Source organism: Onychomys torridus, chromosome 5 (assembly GCF_903995425.1).
Source record: "Onychomys torridus chromosome 5, mOncTor1.1, whole genome shotgun sequence".
NCBI lineage: Eukaryota > Metazoa > Chordata > Mammalia > Rodentia > Cricetidae > Onychomys > Onychomys torridus.
The window spans coordinates 74,373,748-74,395,943 of record NC_050447.1 but is presented as its reverse complement, the minus strand read 5'-3'; the positions used below and the strand labels follow the sequence as shown (position 1 = coordinate 74,395,943).

The window sequence follows — 22,196 nt, the reverse complement described above, 5'->3', positions numbered from 1 at the left end:
TAGCCTTCCTTCTGTGACCACAGGCAGACAGAATCTCCTTTGTACAGTTAACTCATGTAGATCTCTAAGTCAGACAGATAATCTAGGCAAGAATAAACAGAAAAACTATGGCAATTACATTTTATGTGAGTTAACACAAGATAAAACAACTCAGAAGCCACAAACCAGTAAACCGGCATGTGGCCAGCCAAAACCACAGAGAAGTTTAGTTTCCACCCTCTGCTCAGCTTCTTACACTGGAGAGGAGGTTTCCATTTGATTTACTTTCCTACAGACCATTAAGAGTCTCAAAATCAAAACACTGAAATCCTAATCCCTGACAACTGTTTAAACTAGAACACGACCAACAGCTATAGAACATGAAAGCATTTAGAGTAGTGTGTATTTGTCCAGCCTCTACTTCCATGCCAGACTAAACACTAGAGCTGAAACCAGACCCATGTGAGAGTCTCCTCAAGTACTCAAGAGCAAAGGACAACACTCCACATACTTACTTAGGGTGACAACCCATAGGCTTTTGGCATCAGCCATTCTGACTGAAAGATGGCTGGATTACTACCATGAGTGTCTCATAGTTTATATATCCTTAGGAGACCCATGCAGAGCCTGAAAACACAAACTAAGCTGGGCCAATATAAGCTGACTGTGCCTCTGTAGAGATCCCGTAGATGTATCATATATTCAAAGGTATTCGGGATACAGAAAACAAGAGTAACACTCTTTCTGAAATAAGAGCATCATTTCTGAGCTGCTATAGTATCAATTTCCAACCAAGAAGACAGAACATACACCTTGCAGAACTATGAAAGTTAATTACTTATTTTATTTTACTGTTTTGAGATAGGGTCCTACTCCACCTCTGGCTGGCCTGAAACTTGCTGTGTAGAACATGCTGGCCTTAAACTCACAGAGATCTGCCTGGCTCTGTCTCACAAGAACGGGGAATAAGGCATGTGCTTCCACACTTAAGTTTATTTATTTTTATTTTATGTGTATGAGTGTTTTGTCTACATGTATGAACATGGTACACCATGTATATGCCTGGTATCCACAGAGGTCACAGGGGGATATTGATCCTCTAGAAATGAAGTTACATGGGTTGTGAGCACCATGTAGGTTCTGGGACCTAAACCTGGGTCCTCAGGAAGAGCATTAACTCAAACTGACAGTTTTCTTATTTATTTATTATTATTGTAGGAGAGGGAGAGGGAGGAAGGGGGAGGAGGAGGGAGGGAGAGAGCATATCAGATCACACACATGGAAGTCAGAGGATCACCAGTTGACAGTTGGGAGTCACTTCTGTCCTTCCACTGTAGGTTCTGAGTATCAAACTCAGGGCATGAGTGCTGTGAAGTAACCAGTCACTTTTGAAATGCCAACTCAAAGTTCTACCATGTGGTCAATGGTTTTCATAGAGCTCTCTCTGTTTCTGTCTCTCTCTCTGTGTATCTATCTTTCCATCCATCCATCCATCCATCTATCTATCTTTCCATCCATTTATCTATCTATCTAACAATGATCAATCATGACCTCGGTCAGGCACTCATGTATGTGCCTACCACAGTACATATGTGCAGGTCAGAAGACAACTTTAAGGAGAAAGTCTACTCCTATTTCTATGTGGGTCCCAGAAATAGAACTCGTTTTCAGACTCAATGTTAATCGCCTTAACCTGCTGAGCCACATTACCGATGCTATTTTATTAAAAAAAAAAAAAAAAAAATCAAGGTGTGTGTGGCTTGTGGGGAGCAGGGGAAAGGGTCATTTTTTTTTTTTTTTTTTTTAAATCCCAGGTAGGCCTTAAACTTGCTACGTAGCCAAAGAGGATCTTGAAATCTTGATCTTCCTGCCTTCACCTCCAGAGTGATTAGATTATAGTCATGTGCCCCACACCTGGTTTAGGTGTTGCTGGGATGGGACCTAGGGACTCATGACTTCTGAACAAGCATCCACAGCACACATTCAATGGAAATCAAGGAGTTGAATTAGATGGTGCTGCACATCATCCCATTACTATTTTAAATTTGCTCTTAGACAGATCACAGCCAAGGGATAATCATTTTATTTTCCCCAGACTATCACTCAGCATCACAACGTGGGCACCTCTTGCAAGTGTGAGGCATAAACAACATTGATACAGCACATAGAGAACTTTTCTACACAAAAGGATTTCCCTCCCATTCTGTCCATCCATTGCATGACCCGTCACAAATGAAATAGGGAGTCAGACAATCAGGGCACTAGTGTGACATCCCCTCTTCTGTTAGTCATTCCCAAGGATCTCCCTTTAGTTGGACTGAGCTCCTATGTGACACGAGTTCCTTGTAAAAGAACCTGTAACATAACTCTCATGTGTAAGGAATCGTGGTTGACTTAAATGCAGGAAACAATTGACTATAAAATTTCACTTAAGGATGAGTACAGTTCCTCTTGAGAAGAAAGGCAATAATTAAACATCCAAGGATTACAACTTGAATACTCAGGCCAGACTGTCTATATTTTTGTCTAGCTTATTTCCCCACTCACTTCCTACTGTGTCTAGGGTAGGCCTGATGACCATGGTTTGGACCTCAAATATTAAAGAATTAACATTAAAATATAATGTATGTTAATTTTGCAAATAAGTATCAGTACAAAGAACATCTGGTAGGAAATCGTGGGAATATAAATAATTTTGATACCTAATGGTATGATTCATCCTCTGCTAAAAACAGGGTTTAGGTTTTCTTGAAGCCATAAATATTTCTTTTAAAATCATCATGGCAGTAGTTTCCTAACCTTCCTTTATGACATCTCTTTTCTCTTAATAGTCAGTGGAGAAAAAGATTACCACTTTTGTGTGCAATAATTTTAGATTGTTTCTCTCATCTTATTTTCTTCAGAAACAGATAACAATGAAATCTCTTTTCAAATCATTTCATTATAAATTTCAATCTTCTCTCCCTTACATACTTTTTTTCTGCATTCTTTATATAACCCAACTCCCAGGTAGTTGGTTGCATTTCCATTTCTCTACAGAAGTCCCATCACTGTGCTTCATGCACTTGACTTTATCTCCATCTAACCAAGAATAGACTGTGCATATGCTCCAATCCCTTTCTTTAACAACTCACGACATGAGGAATTTTAGCACAAGATGTTTGTTTAAAATGTGAAGATGGAGGCTGGAGAGACGCCTCAGAGGGTGAAGGCACCTGCTTCCCAGCCTGACAACATGACTTTGATTTCTAAGACTCACATGATGGAAGGAGAGAACTCTCACAAGTTGTCTTCTGACCTTTACACATGCACCAGGGTACATACATATATACAAGTGCACTTGCCGTGTGCAGGCAGACACACGCATGCATGCGTGAACACATGTAGTCAACTTTTACAGTGTAAAAATGCAATTACTTCATGTCAGTCTCATATACTTTAGTAAAATCATACTCTGCTTGTGAACTCCATTTGTACTACCTACATTTGATAGAAAAAAAAAACACATGGTGTTGATTTTACTTTAAAAATTATTTTGATGGCTGCTCTGTTTTATTTTCACCTTTGTCCTTAAAGAAGAGTGTTTACTAAGAAGGGGGTGGGGTCATTGGCTAGGGAAACAAGTTAGGAGTTCTTACAATAATTTTGCCAGTTAGGAGCTCAGTGACCTTGGGCAAGATTGTTTAATACCAGTTTCTTCATTTATAGCATGAGGTTGCTGTAGATTCCCTTTTCCCTCTATGGGGTAGTTACACGAACCGAGGGAGGGTAGTTACTGAGTGAGAAGTTAAACACAGAGATTCTGTATTAGCACAAGCTGTAATTATTACCTATTGGTGGCTCAGCTGGTAAAGTGCTTTCTGCAAAAGCATTAAGACCCCAGTTCAAGTCCCCTATACCATGTAAAAAGCTGGCTGTATCTGTAAATCCAGCTCTGGGGAGGCAGAAGCAGGAGGATTCGAGAAGCTCTCTGGCCAATCAATCTAGCTTTATCAGTTAGCAGCAGGTACCATTGAGAGACAGTCTCAAAAAATCCCAAACAAGTAAACAAAACCTTGACTTCCCCCAGTGTCCTAAGGAAAGATATCAAGGTTGACCTCTGCCCTCTGTGTGTACACTAGGTTATGTACATCCAAACACCAACACCCCCTACACACACACACACACACACACACACACACACACACACACACACACACGTTCAAAGAGTAGAAACAACACTTCAATTAAAGATAATCTCAAAATTAAGTGAGGCTTACTGTTAAATAAAAAAAAAAAAAAATAGAAGCCTTTGTCGCCTTCGCTGCAGCCCTCTTGCTCCCCTTATAGAAGCACATGGCTGACCAGCAAAGCCTGGGTCTCCACAGAAAGGTTCACAGAACAGTGGGGGCCATCCCTAACCCATGCTGTCCTCTGAACCTTCTCCAGTGCAGCAGTACAGATGTCTACCTGCTTGACACCCCTAGAGCATCTGGCTTGTAACAAGGCTGTCAGATCACTTGGTAGAAATGGTTTATGACCCTCTAGGGGAAAACACCATACCTAGCCTTGACTTCCCCCAGCTCTTCTCAACACGATTCTACCCATCCAATGTTGGTTAATAAATTCTACCCTATCACAGTTCTGGTACTCTGTATTCAGCTGTGGTGGGGAAAACTCAGGAGAACAAAGAGGATCCACTCACCTCTCCATAAGGGTCTTTGGCTGACCCCTGTTCATACCCGGAAGGGGAGAAACAAGGGAATGATGGGGTATTTATAGCTCTGTTTACAACAATACAGCAAAGATGTCCAGCTACAGCTCTTTAAGAGATGGAGAGGAAAAAGGCTTGAGCCATAAAGTTTGTAATTCCCTTTCCCCAATCCATTTATGGTTTTGAAATGGCAAGAAGTCTCTATTATGCTAACAGTCCTTATAAGGATTCTTAATCAAGAGTACAGGTTTTTTTGCTTTTGCTTGTATACATGTGTTGTGTGTATGTGTATGTGTGTGTGTGTGTGTGTGTGTGTGTGTGTTTATTTGCATGCATGTGTTCAAATGTTTATGTGTACAGAGATAGGGAGTGTGCATACATGCATATATGTATGTGTAAAGGGTTTAGTTGGACCTGGGACTTTTCCCTCACTTTTTACCTTGTTCATTGAGGCAGGGTCTCTTAAGTAAACTGATATGGGTAGACTACCTAGCTAGTTTGTTTGGGTACTTCCCCTGTCTCCATCTTCATGGTGCTGGAATGACAGGCAGGCTGCCATGCCCACCTGGAAATAACTAGAGTTCTTGGGACCCAAACTGTGGCCACTCTGGTACAGCAGGAGCTTTACCCACTGAGCCATCTCACAGCCATTTTTAATACTGGAAAACCTCAGTCAGTCCTCTTGAACTGTTAATAAGAGTCACCCATGCATTGTCAGGGAGTTCCTGATCAGACCTTATCTAATTATATAAAGCATGGGGTTCTTTTTAAAACATGGAACTTTATCAGTAAGAAACTTAGCATATACTCATAGCAGAATGCCAAGTAAATATAATCCTAAAGTAGAGTAAGCAGTATTTGAGTATATTCCCAAATTATTCCAATGTCCTCAGAAAAGAGCAAGGCTATTAAATTGCTCTTGGTTTCTGGGGAAGCGATCAGCTCTGTGTGGTAAACTTTAGAGGGAACTTGGTCATAGTTCAAGAGAGAGAAAAAGTACTCTGGGCATAGGGGAGAGATGCGATCTGAGCTGTCACAGTGACCCACCATTAGTGAGTGTCCACGCCTGCCATATATTTCACTCAAGTCTGCAACTATTAGGTACCACAAATCTGCCTCACAGCACTCACCACCCTATCAGAAGCTAGTCATGCTGACAGGATAGTGACTGTTCATAAAGTCGTGCATTGCAGCAGTATGTCACTCAAAGTGGACAGAGAGTTTTATAACTTCTGATACATGCTCCCATGAGATAGCAGGCTGAGTGATGAGAGAGGTATCACAAACACCAGTTCCTATGCCCATCTCAAGAGGTCCAAGACAAAAGGAGGTCTAGGAACCATGTTCTTGACTCATACAAGGTCATTCAGATAGTACTGTGGCTGTAAGATGCAAGAATTACTCTCATTTACAAATAGGAAAAATGACCTTACTATGTCTTCATTACTATTTCACTGCTGTGAACGGGTACCATGACTGAGACAACCTATAGAAGGGAGCATTTATTCAAGGGGCTTGCTTATGGTTTCAGAGGGTGAGTTGAGGTCATCATGGCAGGAAGCATGGTAGTAGGCAAGATATAAGCTCTGGATCAGTAGCTGAGAGCTTATATCAGATCCTCTAGCAAGTGACAGAGAGAGTGAGAAACTGGGCCTAGGGTGGGTTTTTAAAACTTCAACGCCCATCCACACTGACACACCTCCTTGAAGAAGGCCACACCTCCTCATTCTTCTTAAACCGTCCACCAACTAGGAATCAAACATTCACATTGATGAGCCTATGGGGGCCATTATCATTCAAACAACCACAGCACGTAATATATCAACAGATCAAGATCATGCTTGCCCATGGCAGAAATGGAATTCAAATTCATGTCTGAGTTGAGCTGCAACAGAGATCCAAGCTACCTAAAATATTCCCTACAATCCTTTATAGGAAAAACAGTTGGTAAATCTTTGATCCCTGAACTAAGTCTTCAGCCTTGGGAAGATGGAGACAATAATGATGTAATGAGAAAATGTGGAGATGAATGAGTTTGAAGGGAGAAGTGGGTAGCTCCATTCCAATGAGTGGCAGAAGTGCCATGGACAGCAGAGGGTGGCAACAGCAGGCATAGACAGATGACTTTGCCAAAAGGCTGCAAAGGCAATCAGCAAAATGTAAAAGCCTTTCCCTCACACCTCCTAATGTTCAGGCCACCTCTAGAAGGACGATGCTACCTCCATTCAGGGTACCTTCCCATTTCAGTTAACCTAATCAAGAAAATCCCTTATAGGCATGCCCCGATGTTGACCTAGTCTCGTCAGTTCTTTACAGGTGTCTCCAGAGGCTTGCTTGGGTGATTCTCAATCCTGTCCAGTTCGCAGCCTTTTGGCAAAGTCATCTGTTCTATGGCTGCTGTTGCCACCCTCTGCTGACCATGGAACCCAGGGCCTTCAACCGTCTAATATGCACCGACGACCAGTGTCTCTCCAGGAATCCTCCAGGCTTTGAGTGCTAGATTCAGACTGCTGAAGCATCCAGGCTTGTGTACTAAAAAAACTACCAGTTCTCAGCCTCCCCAATGTGAAGACAGCCATTGTTGGACTATCCAGACCATGCCATGTCATCCAATCTAATAAGTCCCTCTTTAATATGTGGTCACTCTATTGACTCTGTTCCTTTACTAGGCAAACACACTACCACTGAGTAAAAATCCCTAAATTTCTCTTGATGCATCTCTGAGATGGCACATGAAGGTGCCAACTCAGCCTGTTGGAAGACAAGAAGCCACCAAGATAAAAACAAACCACTGAAGGTAACAGCTGCCCATGATCCAGATCACCTTGTCACCAGCTCATCTACCAGCTAGACAAAGTTGCATGGTCTTGGGGGATAGGTGGGTAGCAAAATATACTTTAAAGGACTAAGCTAAGATTGCTTCATAGTAGAGCAAACCTCAAAGGGTTTTTGCTCATGTTTCTACTAAGAGAGTGAGTGAGGGTTCTGCAAGCAGAGGAAGAATCCATAGTATATATGCTGCAGCATCAGGACTGTCCAACAGTTTTTAAGCTGAAAGGGACATAGGCTTGTACAGATGTGTTTTGTGTGGTGGTTAGACAATGAAATATCCCCCATAGCCTCATGTGTTGGAGCACTTGACCCCCAGCAGGTGGTGCTGTTTGAGAAAGTCATGGAACCTTTTGGAGGTGGAGCCTTGTTGGAAGAATTACCTGCTGGGGGCGGGCTTTGAGGCTCTATAGCCTGGTGCTAATGGGATGTTCTCTCTCTGTTTCCTGAGTGAAGATACAACATGGTCTGCCAGCTTCTTACACATGCTGTTATGTTGCCATGTCTTCCTTGCATGATAGACTCTGTGCCTTCTACAAGTAGAAGGCAAAACAAACCTCTTCTTTATTTATCTTATATCCTGATTGCCGATTCTCCTAGCTTCTCTCTTCCCAGTCCCTCCCCTAAGATATCCCCCACCCCCCCCCCTCCCTCAGTCTACTCCTCTGTTTCTGCCTAGAAAGGGGCAGGCCTCCCTTCTGTATCAACAAGGCATGGTGTATCAAGCTGAAGTAAGACTAAGCACCTCCCCTTGTATTTAGGCTGGGTGTGGTTGATACATTGTGTACCCTAATAAACTTACTTGGGGGTCAGAGAACAGAACAGCCACTAGATTAGACATAGAGGCCAGAAAATGGTGGCACACATGCCTTTAATCGTACCTCTTGGGAGGCAGAGATCCATCTGGATATCTGTGAGTTCAAGGCCAGACTAGGAACAGAGCCAGTTGTGGTGGCACACAACTTCCCAGCACTTGAGATCTCATGACTTGCTTGGGAAAAGATACATGCCTTTAATCCCAGGAAGTGATGGCAGGAAGTAGAAAGGTATCTAAGGTCTGAGGACCAGGAACTAGATGCTTTTCAACAGCAGTTCAGTTGAGATCCATTCGGATGAGGACTCAGAGACTTTCAGTCTGAGGAAACAAGATCAGCTGAGGAGTTGGAGAGGTGAGGTTGGCTGTGGCTTGTTCTATCTCTCTGATCTCTCAGATTTCACCCCAATATCTGGCTCTGGTTTTGTTTTTTTATTAATAAGACTGTTTAGCAATTCTATATTGTGTCCCCCAATATATTGTATATCCTAATAAACTTATCTGAGGATCAGAGGGAAAAACCAGGAACTATATTAAACATAGAAGTCAGGCAATGGTAGCACACACCTTTAATCCTAACATTTGGGACACAGAGATCCATCTGGGTATCTGTGAGTTCAAGGCCACACTGGGGAACAGAGCCAGGCATGGTGACACACACCTTTAATCCAAGCACTAACCATAGAGGTCTGGAGGTCTGTACAGACAGACAGGAAGTGATGTAGCTGGGCGGAGAGAGGAAGTGAGATGCAGAACAGAAAGGCTTATACAGAAAGTAGTTCTCTTTGGAAACCGAGGATTTCCAAGTGGTAAGAATGTAGCTGGCTTCTTTCTGCTTTTCTGCTCTCTCAGTTTAAGCTTTATTAGGGTACAACAATATATTGCAGGGATACAATCTATCACCACAGCTGGGCAAAGCAAACAATATGAGGACTAGGTTCTCAAGAGCCAGCCAAATGGGAGCAGGGGGGTGTCCCAAACCTCTCTTTTAAGTTTTTTTGTCACAGCAACAGGAAAGAAACTAATATGATTTTAAATTATTTATCATGATACTAATCAGGAGTTATTATTGTTTTCATCACTATTACTGCCCCAAAATAGCAGAAGTGAGTAGAAGGACGATAGTATTGGGATATGTGACTGTACCTTCCCAGTATGACACAGGTCCAGGGGCATCTATCTGTACACTTATTTCTCATGAAGAGAAAAGGCAATTTAAGCTAACAAGCCTTTGAACAATAAACAAATCCACACTGATGGAAATAAAGAAGCACTCTCTTCATCACATGCCTACTACCCTAGAACCAGAAGATGATAATCAAGGACAGACTGAGAAGAGTTCTAGACCGAAGTGGCTGGCCCTTCTCAATGCATGTATAAAAAGCCAAGCACAATAAACAAAATGATTCACACCAAGGCACATTGAGCCCAGCTGTCAAAACAGCAGAAGAATCACAATTCTTACAGCATAGGAGAACTGAACGCACCCACAGCATATTCGGCAGTAGAGTACCACTGTGCTCTGACAGTTCTGGAAACTAAACCACAAACCAACGCCTTCACCAAACCAAAGGCAAATGGTTCTCATTATTGAATACTATACCCAGACAAACCAGTAATTAAATGTGAGGGTACAACAGAGACATTTCCAGTTGGCAAGAGCTTCAAAAAATTAACCTCTTGCTGGAAGGCTCTATGTCTTCTTGCTGACCTTAGTTCTACCTGCCTTTATCAACTTTGCACCTCAGCCCCTATGTGGTGCATCCATTGATTCATTCTGCATTTGCTTTCTTTTTCAGGCACAGAGCTTCATTTGTCTATTGTGTGGGACCTGCCCTGACTTTTTCCCCTAGGGTACTCTTGATCAGGAAGAAGTGAGAAATATTTAGATAGAAATATAGATGAAAGAGAGACAGATAGAACATAGGATAGCCTCAGGAGGGCCTGGGTCAAAACCCACCAGCCCCTTCTGTCTCTTCTAAAGGGCTATTTATAGAAATGCCAAGGGGTGGAGCAAAAGACCTTCGCTTAGCTCAGCCACATACAGACCCTTCTAAAAACCTGGTAACCACACATGTGATCATGCAGCCCTGCTATGTAAAGCAAGCTCAGATCTCACTAGGAAAACTGTGGACACAAACAGTCTATCCTGGAAGGTCTAGCTTTAAGCCTCTACCTCCTCCAAGAAAGATTTTCTGTCCCAGCCATCTGGGTGCAATGTTTTCTTTTCCTGCTCACAGGAACCTCACCAGGTACTTCTGTTCTACCTTCAAAGAAGTGTCAGTAGGCAAAAGACCTACCTGCCCCTTTGACCTCTGTGGCTCTGGCTTTACAATTTTTTTCTATTACAATTTTTTTCTATATACCAATGATCCAAGTACAGCCCTTTTATAGTAGACAAACATCTTGAAAAGAGCAGTCAGAACTGAATGTCAGTCTACTCTACTGAGAATATCACATTGATGTGGTGACATTTTATTTGTGCTGAAATGTGGTGATATTTTACTTTGTGCTATAATAAATAAAGCTTGCCTGGAGATCAGAGGAAAAAACAAGCCATTATAAGTAAACAAAGAAGTCAGGCAATGGTAGAACATGCCTTTAATCCTATCACTTGGCAGGCAGGGATCTGTCTGGATCTCTGTGAGTTCAAAGCCTGGAAACAGAGCCAGGTGTGGTGGCACATGCCTTAAATTTCAACACTAGTTAATCATGGAGGTCTGCACAGACAGACATAAAGTGACAGAGCTGTGTAGGAAGAGGAAGTGAGGTAGCTGGGCTAAGATAGTCAATAAGAGGGCAGAATAACAAAACAATAAAGGCATGGGTAGACAGGAAGTAACTCGTATTTTCCCTGATCTAAGGCTTTCACCTCTATATTTGACTCCATGTTTTTTTTATTTAATAAGACCATTTAGAAATTGTCTACATATTGAGACTATTAATCTGTGTGCCACAACCCCCCAACACATCCAGATTTCCCAACATTGTCTCTACCTACAGGGCAGAGGGTATCATTTTGACAAGTCTAGAGGGTAAAAAAGAACATAATTCTTCCAATAAAATTGTGATTGTGTGATTCAACAATTTTAGATATATACAAAAACTAGATAGATATCCTATTTTGTTCTGTTGCTGTGATCAAATACCACGATCAAAAACAACTCTGGGAGAAAAGGGTTTGTTGGTTTATAGGTTAAACTGAAGGCTGAAAATCAAGCCCATAGCTTGAAGTAGAAACCACAAGGGAATGCTATTTACTGGTTTGCTCCCAGGCTTGCATTCTGCAACCTTTCCTGTACAGCATAGAACTATCTGCCTAGGAATATTATTGGTCTATGATGAACTGGGCCTTCCTATATTAATCAGCAAACAGAAAATTCCCTGTAGGCACCCATAGGCCAATCTGATAGAGGCAATTCCTAAATTGAGGTTTCTTCTTCCCAGGTATATCAAGTTGGTAACAAGACTAATGAAAACAAATATCAACAATCCAAATGCCTTCTAATTGATGTTTGTCAAACATGAATTACAGATGTAATGGTATATTCCTTGACAACAAAAAATGAAGGGATGATAGATGTCATTGCATAAGAAATAAAAACATTAGGTAAGAGAATGTAGGCAGTCACAAATGATCAGCTACAACCTGATTCCATAGAAATATATTCAACATCCAGAAGAGATACCCAGAGAGAAATTGATGGCTTACTTTCTGGGGGTGGGGGGTTTGCAAAGGACAAGAAATAACTTAATGGACTTGGGATTTCTTATAAAGGAAATGAAATATCCTAAAATTGGTTATGGTCATGATAGTACAACTTTAAAGAGGTATCAGTTTTTGTTTTTTTTTTTAAATCTATCTTATTTTTTGGAGACAGGGTCTCCAAAATGTTATATGAACAGAGTTTGAACTCCTAACCCTCCCAAGTGCTAGAATTACAAGCATGTCTGGCTATCATATATTCTCTTATCTGTCTTTTTTCTTTTCTTTTTTACTCTTTGGGGGCCCATCCCCCTACTCTCAAATAAACACTTAGAGAATTCTTACTTACAAATGCCCGGCCTTAGCTTGGCTTATTTCTAGCCAGCTTTACTAATTTAAGTTATCCTGTTTCTCTTTAACTACATTTTGCCTTTGGACTCATTGTCTTCCTTTATTCCACATATCTTGCTTTCCTTTTTACTCTGGGGCTAGCTGTGTAGCTGTGTAGCTAGCTCCTGGCATCTTCCCTTCCTTTGCTCACTCCTCACTTTCTTCCCTAGACTTCTCCTCTGATTTATTATCTCTGCCTGCCAGGTCACCTATTTCTCTTTCCTGCCTAGCTATTGGCCATTCAGCTCTTTATTAGACCAATCAGGTGTTTGGGGCAGGCAAAGTAATACAGCTTCACAGAGTTAAACAAATGCAACACAAAAGTATGCAACACATCTTTGCATCATTAAACAAATATTTCACAGCATAAACAAACATAACACATTTTAAATTAATATTCCACAACCTTGTCTTTCAATTCACTTATTAAATGCAGAATATAAATTTATTTCTCACAGTTCTTTAGACTGGAAAGTGAGAAATCAGGGTCCCCATCAAGACTATGATGCTTAGTGTTGTCAGCTTGACAAAATCTAGAATGACTGGGAGATGGGCCTTTGAGTATATCTGTGTGGTTTGTCTGGATTACAATAATTATAGTGGGTAAACCCATCTGCTGTGGGTGTCATCATTCCCTGGCTGGGATCCTAGACTACCAAAATGGAGAAAGAGAGCTGAACATTAGTATAGTCTCCACCACTCTCTGTTCCTGATTCAGGTGTGAGGCGACTGGGTGCTTCAAGCTTCTGCTCCTTGGTTTCCCCACCATGATTGTGTACCACTGGATCCCAGCCAGAATGAACCATTTCTCCCTTAAGTTGCTTTTGTCAGGGTATTTTATAACAGCAACAGGAAAAGTAACTAAGATGAGGGCCTTCTCTCTCTAATAATCCATAGTAGAGGAACAAAGAGAAGGCAAGAAAGAGACCAAATTCTCTTGATAAGAAACCCACCCTCGAAATAGGAAAACTTAATCATATAGAAGCCACATTAATACATTCACAAGGGTGGAGTTTTAGTAACCTAAACACTTTACATTAGGCCCTGCCTTCTAACATTTGCAAGCATCGCACAAAGAAAGTCCCAGTGCCAGCTATGAATAAACAGAAGCAGAGATCACTGCAGCACCTAATTAAAAGATCATCCTTGTCACAGTTTCATAATAATTCATCCCTTCTCTGATTCATCCATTAAATATTTGTTTGGTGTCTAGTATATACCAAGCTAACTTTAAATGGGGGATTTTGTCCCAATATGTCTCAATATAAAGAAGAGATTAGTGGAGAACTCATTAAATTCATATTACTTATCTTTAAAGCAATCCCAAAGTATATGAACTTTATCAAGGCAGCGTATGCAAAGGATGTCAGAACTGAACAAATCAAAACACATCTGGGACCTGAAAGCATCATGGTAAAAACAAGGTCATCCACTGACACTAACACCTCAACAACTGATCTGACCTCTGCCCACATCATGCATATTATTTCAGAGAGGCCAGAACAAAGTGGGAGGGGAATCCTGGGTTTTAGTGGCCGTATGGCTGTCTAGTTACATAACCTTTTGTAGGTCACTTAATTCCAGAAGGCAGTGCTTCTAGTTTCACTATTTGCCAATTTCCTTATTTCACATAGGTATGATTAAGGCAATTAATGGATAAAGTAGTTCATCTTTATATAGGACCAGATACCAAAAGCAGTTGAAGCCTAGTCCAGGTATCAAACATATGTATTAATGGGATCTGTTGGCCAAGTAAAAACATGGATCTGCAATACCTTTTTTCTATTGGAAGGATATGCTTCTTTCAGAGCAGATATGGAAATGTTTAGATTATTTCAAGTCAGATCTTTCATTCATGTGTTTTTATTTTTACTTGTTTGTTTCTGTGACAGAGTCTCGTATATCTGGTCTCAAAATCATCTTGTAGCTGAGGATGACCTTGAACTTCTGCTCATCCTGCCTCTACTTTCTAGTTTATTTGGTGTGGAGGACTGAACCCAGGGACTTCTATATCCTAGGCAAGCACTCTATTTCCTGAGCCACACCCCCAGCCCTAATATACTCATTTGTAAATGTAAAGGCCTCATTTTGAAAAGGTCCCACAAGGCCCTGGTGGTAGACTGACAAGGAGAACATGCAAAAACAGCCTAAGAAAGAAGTTGGTGGAGCTCTAACTCTGCTTTTGTGTTCTGTCTTCAAGGAGACTAGAATTTAGACAAAACCCACCAAGCCATGATTTGAAACAAATGCTTACATCTTAGTCCTTCCATGTTTAATCAGAACAAATTCAAGTTTTCACCCCAGATTTAGTCATCGGAACACATCAAAGGTTTAAGGTATTGACCTACTTTGGCAGACACATAGATATAAATAAACTATTTTGACTAAACATAGGAAAGAGTTTTTCCATGACTTTGCCATTGTTTTAAATTGTCTTCCTTATTCTTTCATATTTCACATTATTTTCATCTAGAGCAGTGGTTCTCAGCCCATGAGTTGCGACCCTTTTAGGGTGGAATGATCCTTTCACAGAGTAGCATATTCAATATCCTGCACATCAGGTATTTATATTATGAGTCCCAACAGTAGCAAAATTACAGTTATGAAGTAGCAACAAAAGTAATTTTATGGTTGGGGTCACCACAACATGAGGACCTGTATCAAAGGGTCGAAGCATTGGGAAGGTTGAGAACCACTGATCTATAATCTCTTCAGGCAGTGAGACAGGAACATGAACCTGGTGTGACTTAGCAGCCACACTGATGCATAGTAAGGTGAGACTTAGGCCTTTCGGTAGCTATACCAGTGAGTCCCTGACTTAATAGGGCATAGCCGGGGACAAAAATATCCCAGTCAGATAATTAAAGATTTCCATGGCCAGATCTATAACACATCGGGTTGTAGAAAAATAGGGAGGACCCTGGAAAATGGTTTAAATTTGTGAACATGAATTAGCTGCAAATAGAACAATCTAATTTTTGAAAATAAACACTGCCTGTTTTTCTTTGCCCTTTCTTTCAGTTCAGATGCAAAAGACAGAATGTAGAATTGGGTTCAGAATTTCAAAACACGTCTATGACAGTATACCCTTGTGGCAGATTAACTTTGCCAACCTTTCATTATTTGCAGTTATTTATCTTCAGCTCTATAGTGTTTTCCGATGGCTAATTTGAGTGGAACAGGTTGGTTGATGGCAACTGGGCTACACTTTGCTTTTTGGTTTCCACTACCAGAAATCCCTCTCTGCTGCTGCTCTTAAGATGTGTCTAGCCATTAAAGCTGTGAGACCTGGAGACAATTTCCCTGCCAGCTGTTAAGGCAGAAACACTGCTTTGTAGAGGTCAAGGTAGCTTGGTAACCACTAGAGCAGCTGTGCTAGAGGCCATGAATATTATACAAGGTCTGTCCATGCATTCAAGCCAAGTCACCATTCCCATAGCAACACACATGGATTTTACTCCTCCTAGAGATAAGGCAGCTAGCAGAAACACTGTGGTAATGTCCTGATTTTCCTAGCAAGATCAATGTCCTACTTACTCTTTTTCATAGTAGTAATTTTTTTTTCAAAAGGCAACCAATAACCACGTTGAAATACATTCACTCAAAAGTTACAAACCAAGACACCTTCAACTTGAACAACAATCTATGGTTTCAAATTAGCTATCATTCAAATGACTGCAGTGGATAATAAAATTCCAATCATAACCATAATGACTTCTGTCATCGTTTCATAGTCTGAGTGAAATCCATCCTGGAGATCAATTCCTTACAGACCTCAGAACTGATCTGCAGTTTCTCCTCCATGAGCACACACATCCTCATCGTGGCACAGAGAGGCAAACTTTCCAGGGGAAGGCTTAGTTTAATCAATGAATCCTTTGTTGCTTTATTTTTCAAAAGCAGCATAAATAAACACATAAGGAGACAGCATTATAAAACACCTATGAGGTAAACTTTAGGAGAATGGTTGTTTTAGACTAGAGAAATAAACATTAGAATCAAGACTGTTTTGTAACAGGGATGGTTCACTGGCAAGATCAAGCAAAATACTTTGGTATTACATGCAGTTTTTTCTCTTTGTGTATTTGGAGATCCTTTTATTTGTGTTTAAATTAACCTCTCACCACGGAAACAAGTTGCTTAGATTATAAAACAACATTAAAGATTATTATTAAAATCACATTTCCCCTTAATTATGCCTGTGTTAAGCCAGCTGATGGAACACTCCAGTGGACCAGGTGTGAGCTGAGGGGGATATATTCACAGGCAGGCCCTGAGTGCCACAGCGCCATTCCCCCCAAAAAGACGTGGTTTTTACCTTTGCTTTTTCCAACTGTGCCTGGGCCTGCCGCTCAGCTTCTCTACGTACTGCCTCCCGGTCCTCTTCCAAAGACACATCTGAATCGGATGGGCGGCTGGTGTAGGAGTCTGCCGAACCCTGAAGAGGAGAACGTATATTTTTAAAATAGATCCAGTGTGTGATGGGTGCACTGGAAAAGCCTCACTGGTGTGCTAGTTTGCTTCCTGGAATATGCTCTGCATTCCTGAAAAGAGGAGCAAATAATGCTTTTTGCTGCATCCCGCCTAGAAAACCACACTTTGCAGAGTCTGTGCTAACGTAGTTGTGTGTACCAAGATACCATTCCTCCTCCAGGTTCATTTACCAGAAACTACCCCTTCTGGACGCCTCTACCAGCTCTTTTATCATTAAACCAACTCCATGGTGCAGTGCAGAGCTGAAGGGCACTGATGTGTTTCAAGGATAACTCCAAGAACAGCCTGAGGGCTGAAGCAAGTATTTACATCCAGAGAGACCAACAAAACGCATCAAAGGCAATCTGATGAGTTACAAACGTGAACCCTCCATAATCTCACTGCTATGCTACAACTCCCATTATCATCTTAAGGATGCTTTCCACCTTAGGCTTCACCTGCTACCTTCTCCAACTAGCTGGGGAGATGCTCCAGCCTGCTTCCCTCCCACTTTCAGAAACATCTTTAAAAATACCTGTACGCAGACATTTAGTGAGAGCTGGCTACAGAAAACACCTGCTTGAGAGATTTCCTCTGCTAATAAATCACGACGCAGGAAAGGAGCTCAGAAAAATGACAGGAATCTCCCTTGCTCCCTCGCAGGCAATCATGAGCGTATTAACTAAAGCAAACCACCCTCTCTGCAGGCACTTGCTGCAACAACAGAAAAGCAAAGAAAACAGTGTCTCCCCCGAAACAAAAAGCCCTCTCGCTTACACAGATGTCCGAATTCTTCAGCCTTCCTCCCTTGGCTCTTTTCAGAAGCCTGATCCAGGTGGCCTTCATGAGCCGGATAGCGCCTTTATCGTCCGCAGCTGCAGCCCCAGGCACAGATCCTCAGAGCGCGCTGAGCCCTGGAGAATCCCTGCACCTTTGCTATCCATGCTCTAGGAAGCCCCTCTTTTCAGTCTCCTTCTCCCTCTGGGGCTCTCACTCCCAGCCCCAGTAGACTCCTGTCTGAGGAGAAATCTTCTTGTTTTCCCATCTCAAGAGGACACACACACACACACACACACACACACACACACACACACACAGAGAGAGAGAATCTAATGATTTCTATTGCTTTCAAAATAAAGACAGGTCCAAGTGCAGAGACTGGCTTCAACTTGTTTAAACTTAATGCATTAGATTACTCTAAATATTCTCTTCCCTGCATTTGCCTTGTTAAAGGAAATTAGTCTCAAGAGGACATCTAGAAAAAAAAAAAAAAAGTAAAGAAGCAAACAAAACCCCCAAACTATGCCCTGGTATTTCCAAGTGTAAAGTTCAAGCCTTATCTTTAGAGATCTGGAGGGGGGTGATGGGAGAGGGAGGATGCACTCTCTACACTGGGCATGCTCCACATGAAGCATCTTTGCAGATGCTGGCATCACACTGTTGGTTTATGTCAAACTGCCATTTTCCATCTGAAGTGTAAACAGCTTTAACAGCTGGGAGGGTCTCTCAGCTCCTACAGTAACAGGCACGGGGTGTGTCTGTCAGCTTTCTGTTCTAGATGAAGCCATGTCTCAAAGACAAAACTTACTGTCTTTTCATTGAATAATCATTCTCGTTCCCTGCCACAGACAGGATATTCCATGCCATAAATAATAACTCATAAACATCACACACAATATTAAACAGCCAAAATTGAATAGTGCGCATCCATCCTATCAGAAACCAGTCTTTACAAACAAGATGCAGACAGAGGTGTGGCCATGTAATTAGGACACAAAGTAATCACGGCTTTATGAAGCAATGGATTTAATGGAGCTCAAAATTACTCTGGCCTGCTTCTCCCAGAGAGAAACCATCACCCAAATAAGTGTGTGAATTATTATAGTGATGCATATAAAGACTTTTCAAAGCTTTGCTGATTTATTAGCTGGTGTTAACATTTACAAAATACTTGAATTCAATTTCTTCTTGTAGGTAAGGGAGCTGGGGCTTAAGAAGGAAAGATGACAGTTATCAATGTCCTGGGTGAATAGGGTTACATTTTTAATGTTTCCTTACGAAGAAATGCACAGTGCCAAGTTTCACAAAATTTGAAAACAAACTGCATCTATTTGAGCATGGCAGGGGATTACTTTGTAAAGCCTCATCTAAATAAAAGAACTGTATTATTAAGAAAAGTCCTAGCTAGGCAAAGTGCCACCCATCTCTAATGTCATCACTCAGGGGGCAGAGGCAGAAGGATCATGAGTTTCACCAGACTGGGTTACATAATGAGATGCTGGCTCAAAATAAATAAACAGATTAATCAATTAAAATAATAATAATGACTTCTTTACCTCCATTCCCTTCCTTTGGACATTCAGCTAATACTAATTTACAGGTGCCAAAGGCCAGAAAATAAATATAGCAGGGGCTACATAATAATAGTTAGAAACTGACTGCATCTGAACTCAATATTGTTCATAAATTAATGGCTTATTTATAATGCTATGAAGTTAATGTAAAGTGTCAGGAGCTTAAAAGTTCTTTGCAATTTTTTTTTTTTTAATTCAAGCAAAATATAAAAGGGACAAATTATTCCTCAACACAGGAGGGTTTCCAGTCTTCCAAAGCTTCTCCCAGCTGTAGCACCCAGCTGGGAAATAATCAAGAAGCACAATTAGACTCCACGGGGGGGCCTTGATCCCCATCATTACCAGTTTGAGCTTCTAAAATCAAATGGCAAAGGTTCAGTTCACACCCCAGTGCAGCTAGAAAGTCTCTGTGGTTGGTGTAGCAGTCAGGTCACAAAACTCTTGTCTCTCTTCCCACCCTGATATTCTCTCTGCTTGCTCTTCTTCTCCATCGTCCCCTGGGCCTTAGACAGGGTGGGTGATACAGGTGCTTCAGGGGGCTCCTTTCAGACCCAGGACTCCAAAGTCACTTCTCCTCGTTACTTTCATCAGTTTTATGTTCGCATTAATCACAACCGACTGCAAATGAAGTCACGGTAGCTCTGGGGACCTGCATAGGGTGCCACAAGACTAGACCAATCACCATTTCATCATGCATGCTAGAGGGCTTCATGAGGTTGCACACCCCACTGAGGGGCTATGAGAAAGTAATGTTCACTGGGGGAGATGGGTGCCATTTTCTTCAGTGGTTAGTCACAGATATGTTGCCCATGTTGCAGTAAATAACCCCTGACTCTTGTTCATGAAAGCAACTATAATTAAACTCAGTGCAACACACACATACACACACACACACACACACACACACACACACACAAATACACACACACATATACGCGCGTGCGCTAGACAGAGGGGAGAGAAGGAGAGGGAGAAGGGGAGAGGGGGATAAAAAAGTAGGAGGGAGCTATGATAGGAAGAAATGAATCAATGGGAGAGAGGGGATTAGTGAGGCTAAAAGGGTGTGCATGAGGGTCGACAAAAGTTGATCATATACATGCATGAAACTATTCATGCATTAATGATAAAAGCTAATGCATTTACCACTCTATGAAAAGAACTCGTTATTAACATGTTCTATGAGTGGTCAGATGGTTCAGTGGTCAACAGCACTAACTCTTCTTTCAGAGACCCCCTAGTTCAACTCCTAGCACCCACGTGACTGTTTATGACCATTTGTAACTCCAGTCCCAGGGGATCTGCCGCCCCATTTTGGCATCCTTGGGTACTAGGCATGTACATGGTACTCAGAAATATATGCAAACAAAACACCTATACATATTAACTAACTAAATAATTCAAAAAATTAAAAGACAAAGTTTTTTATCAGGGAGAATTCACAGGATAGGAAATCCTGATTACATCATTCTCTTGAAACAAATTAAAGACCATTGCTAGCAATAAGCTTTAACTTTCATACAGAATAATCATTCCGATGGTGTTTTCAGGTCTGAGGAGTTCAGCAGTCTTTAAACATCACTTCACCAATGTTTGTCAATGATCTTCTGAATATTTGCAGCAATTTATTAACCTCTGACTATCTTCTAAAGTGAGACTATGAGCTCCTCTTCATAGGCGCTCACTCTATCAAAGAGTATATACTCACAAAACAGTTGTTCTAGGAGACATATGTACCTATTGTGGAAAGAGAAATGAGGCCGTGTCCTGAAATTCTCTGATCCCCAGTCACTGTTAAATAGTACAACGTTTAGTGTCCAGAGTTGCAGCATTTTTGAAAGTCACACTTCTAACAGAAGCATTGCACTTAACCTCCTTCCTTCTGGGAGTAGGGAATTATGCAAAGAAAGGTGATCTCTCCAATTAAGCTTTTGCCTTTAGTACCATATGGATTTTCTGGGTCATCGTGCCTGGAGTAGTCTTGAGTTGAGAACATCTGGCATTCATTTCCATAACTATTGGACAGGTTCATTATAAAATGTATCCTTGATGAGCTGATTGCTGGTTGCATTTGTCCTTGCAGACACACCATCCTTCCAGCTATGTATTCTTCTCTTCTGCCTCTTCACATTCACACTGCTGATTGCATAGCTACAAAACACAAGTTGAGCCTCATTTCTACCAAATGGTCATCCCAGGAGCATCTCTGTTTATCTTCAGAAGTCTCACTGCACATCTGTGTTTCTCACTTACAGGAAAACTGAGGTAACTCAGATCGACTTATGGCTTTATCTGCTCTTCAATTTCTCTTTCTGCTTTTATGTCAAATGTATGCACAACAAAACACTATCCTTTTCCTTCAATGTTCTTCTTATGTGTGAACTTTGTTTTTGTGAAGCTGTACTCTGTTTTACAATCTTAAATATCCCCCACATCAGCCTTCTTGAGCATTCTTGTGTTTTCTTTTTAAGTCAAAAGGGTAAGAGCTCTAATCCTACTTGAGACTAGCATCCTGAATCCCAAGTGATATAATCTACTTCTGTAGGAATCTTCCTATGCAATCTAAGGCAACACTTTTGAGCAAAACCAACTTAACTTCTCAGTTTTCTAGTCACCTGGATTCTCCACCTGGAGACTGCAAACCTCCTCCCCATTTATAAGACTCCACCAACTCAGTAGCAAATTTGACTCCAATTGTTTCCCTGCTTGGACCAGCCATGGGACAGTTGTGCCCCCATCACCTTCCTGGTTAGGAGGGAAGCAGACAAGAAGCAATGGAGGAGAGAGGCTAGCATGTACCATCTGCTGCTGGGGGGCAGTTCTTTCAGTTCCCATACGTCATTGTCACCATCTTTTTCTAGAGTTTAGAATTGTTTTTGCTTTTCCATTCAAGAACCAATGTAGTTTTGGTTTGTTTGTTTGTTTTTGTTTTTTAAAGTAATGGGATTGGCAGTTTGCTGG

General features: G+C 41.4%; 1 protein-coding gene across 13 annotated transcripts in view; it reads right to left on the bottom strand.

Moving 5' to 3' along the window:
* The window catches only part of Cacnb2 (calcium voltage-gated channel auxiliary subunit beta 2), a 351,986-nt gene that overhangs the window by 87,834 nt on the left and 241,956 nt on the right, over positions 1-22,196 (bottom strand). For 11 of the 13 annotated variants that reach the window (XM_036187222.1, XM_036187211.1, XM_036187217.1 and 8 more), the window contains one exon: positions 16,730-16,849. In XM_036187222.1, coding sequence (XP_036043115.1) covers positions 16,730-16,849 — 120 coding nt within the window. Of the gene's footprint in view, positions 1-16,729; positions 16,850-17,661; positions 18,130-22,196 lie in introns of those variants that run through there. The other 2 variants (XM_036187218.1, XM_036187219.1) reach the window with 1 other exon arrangement.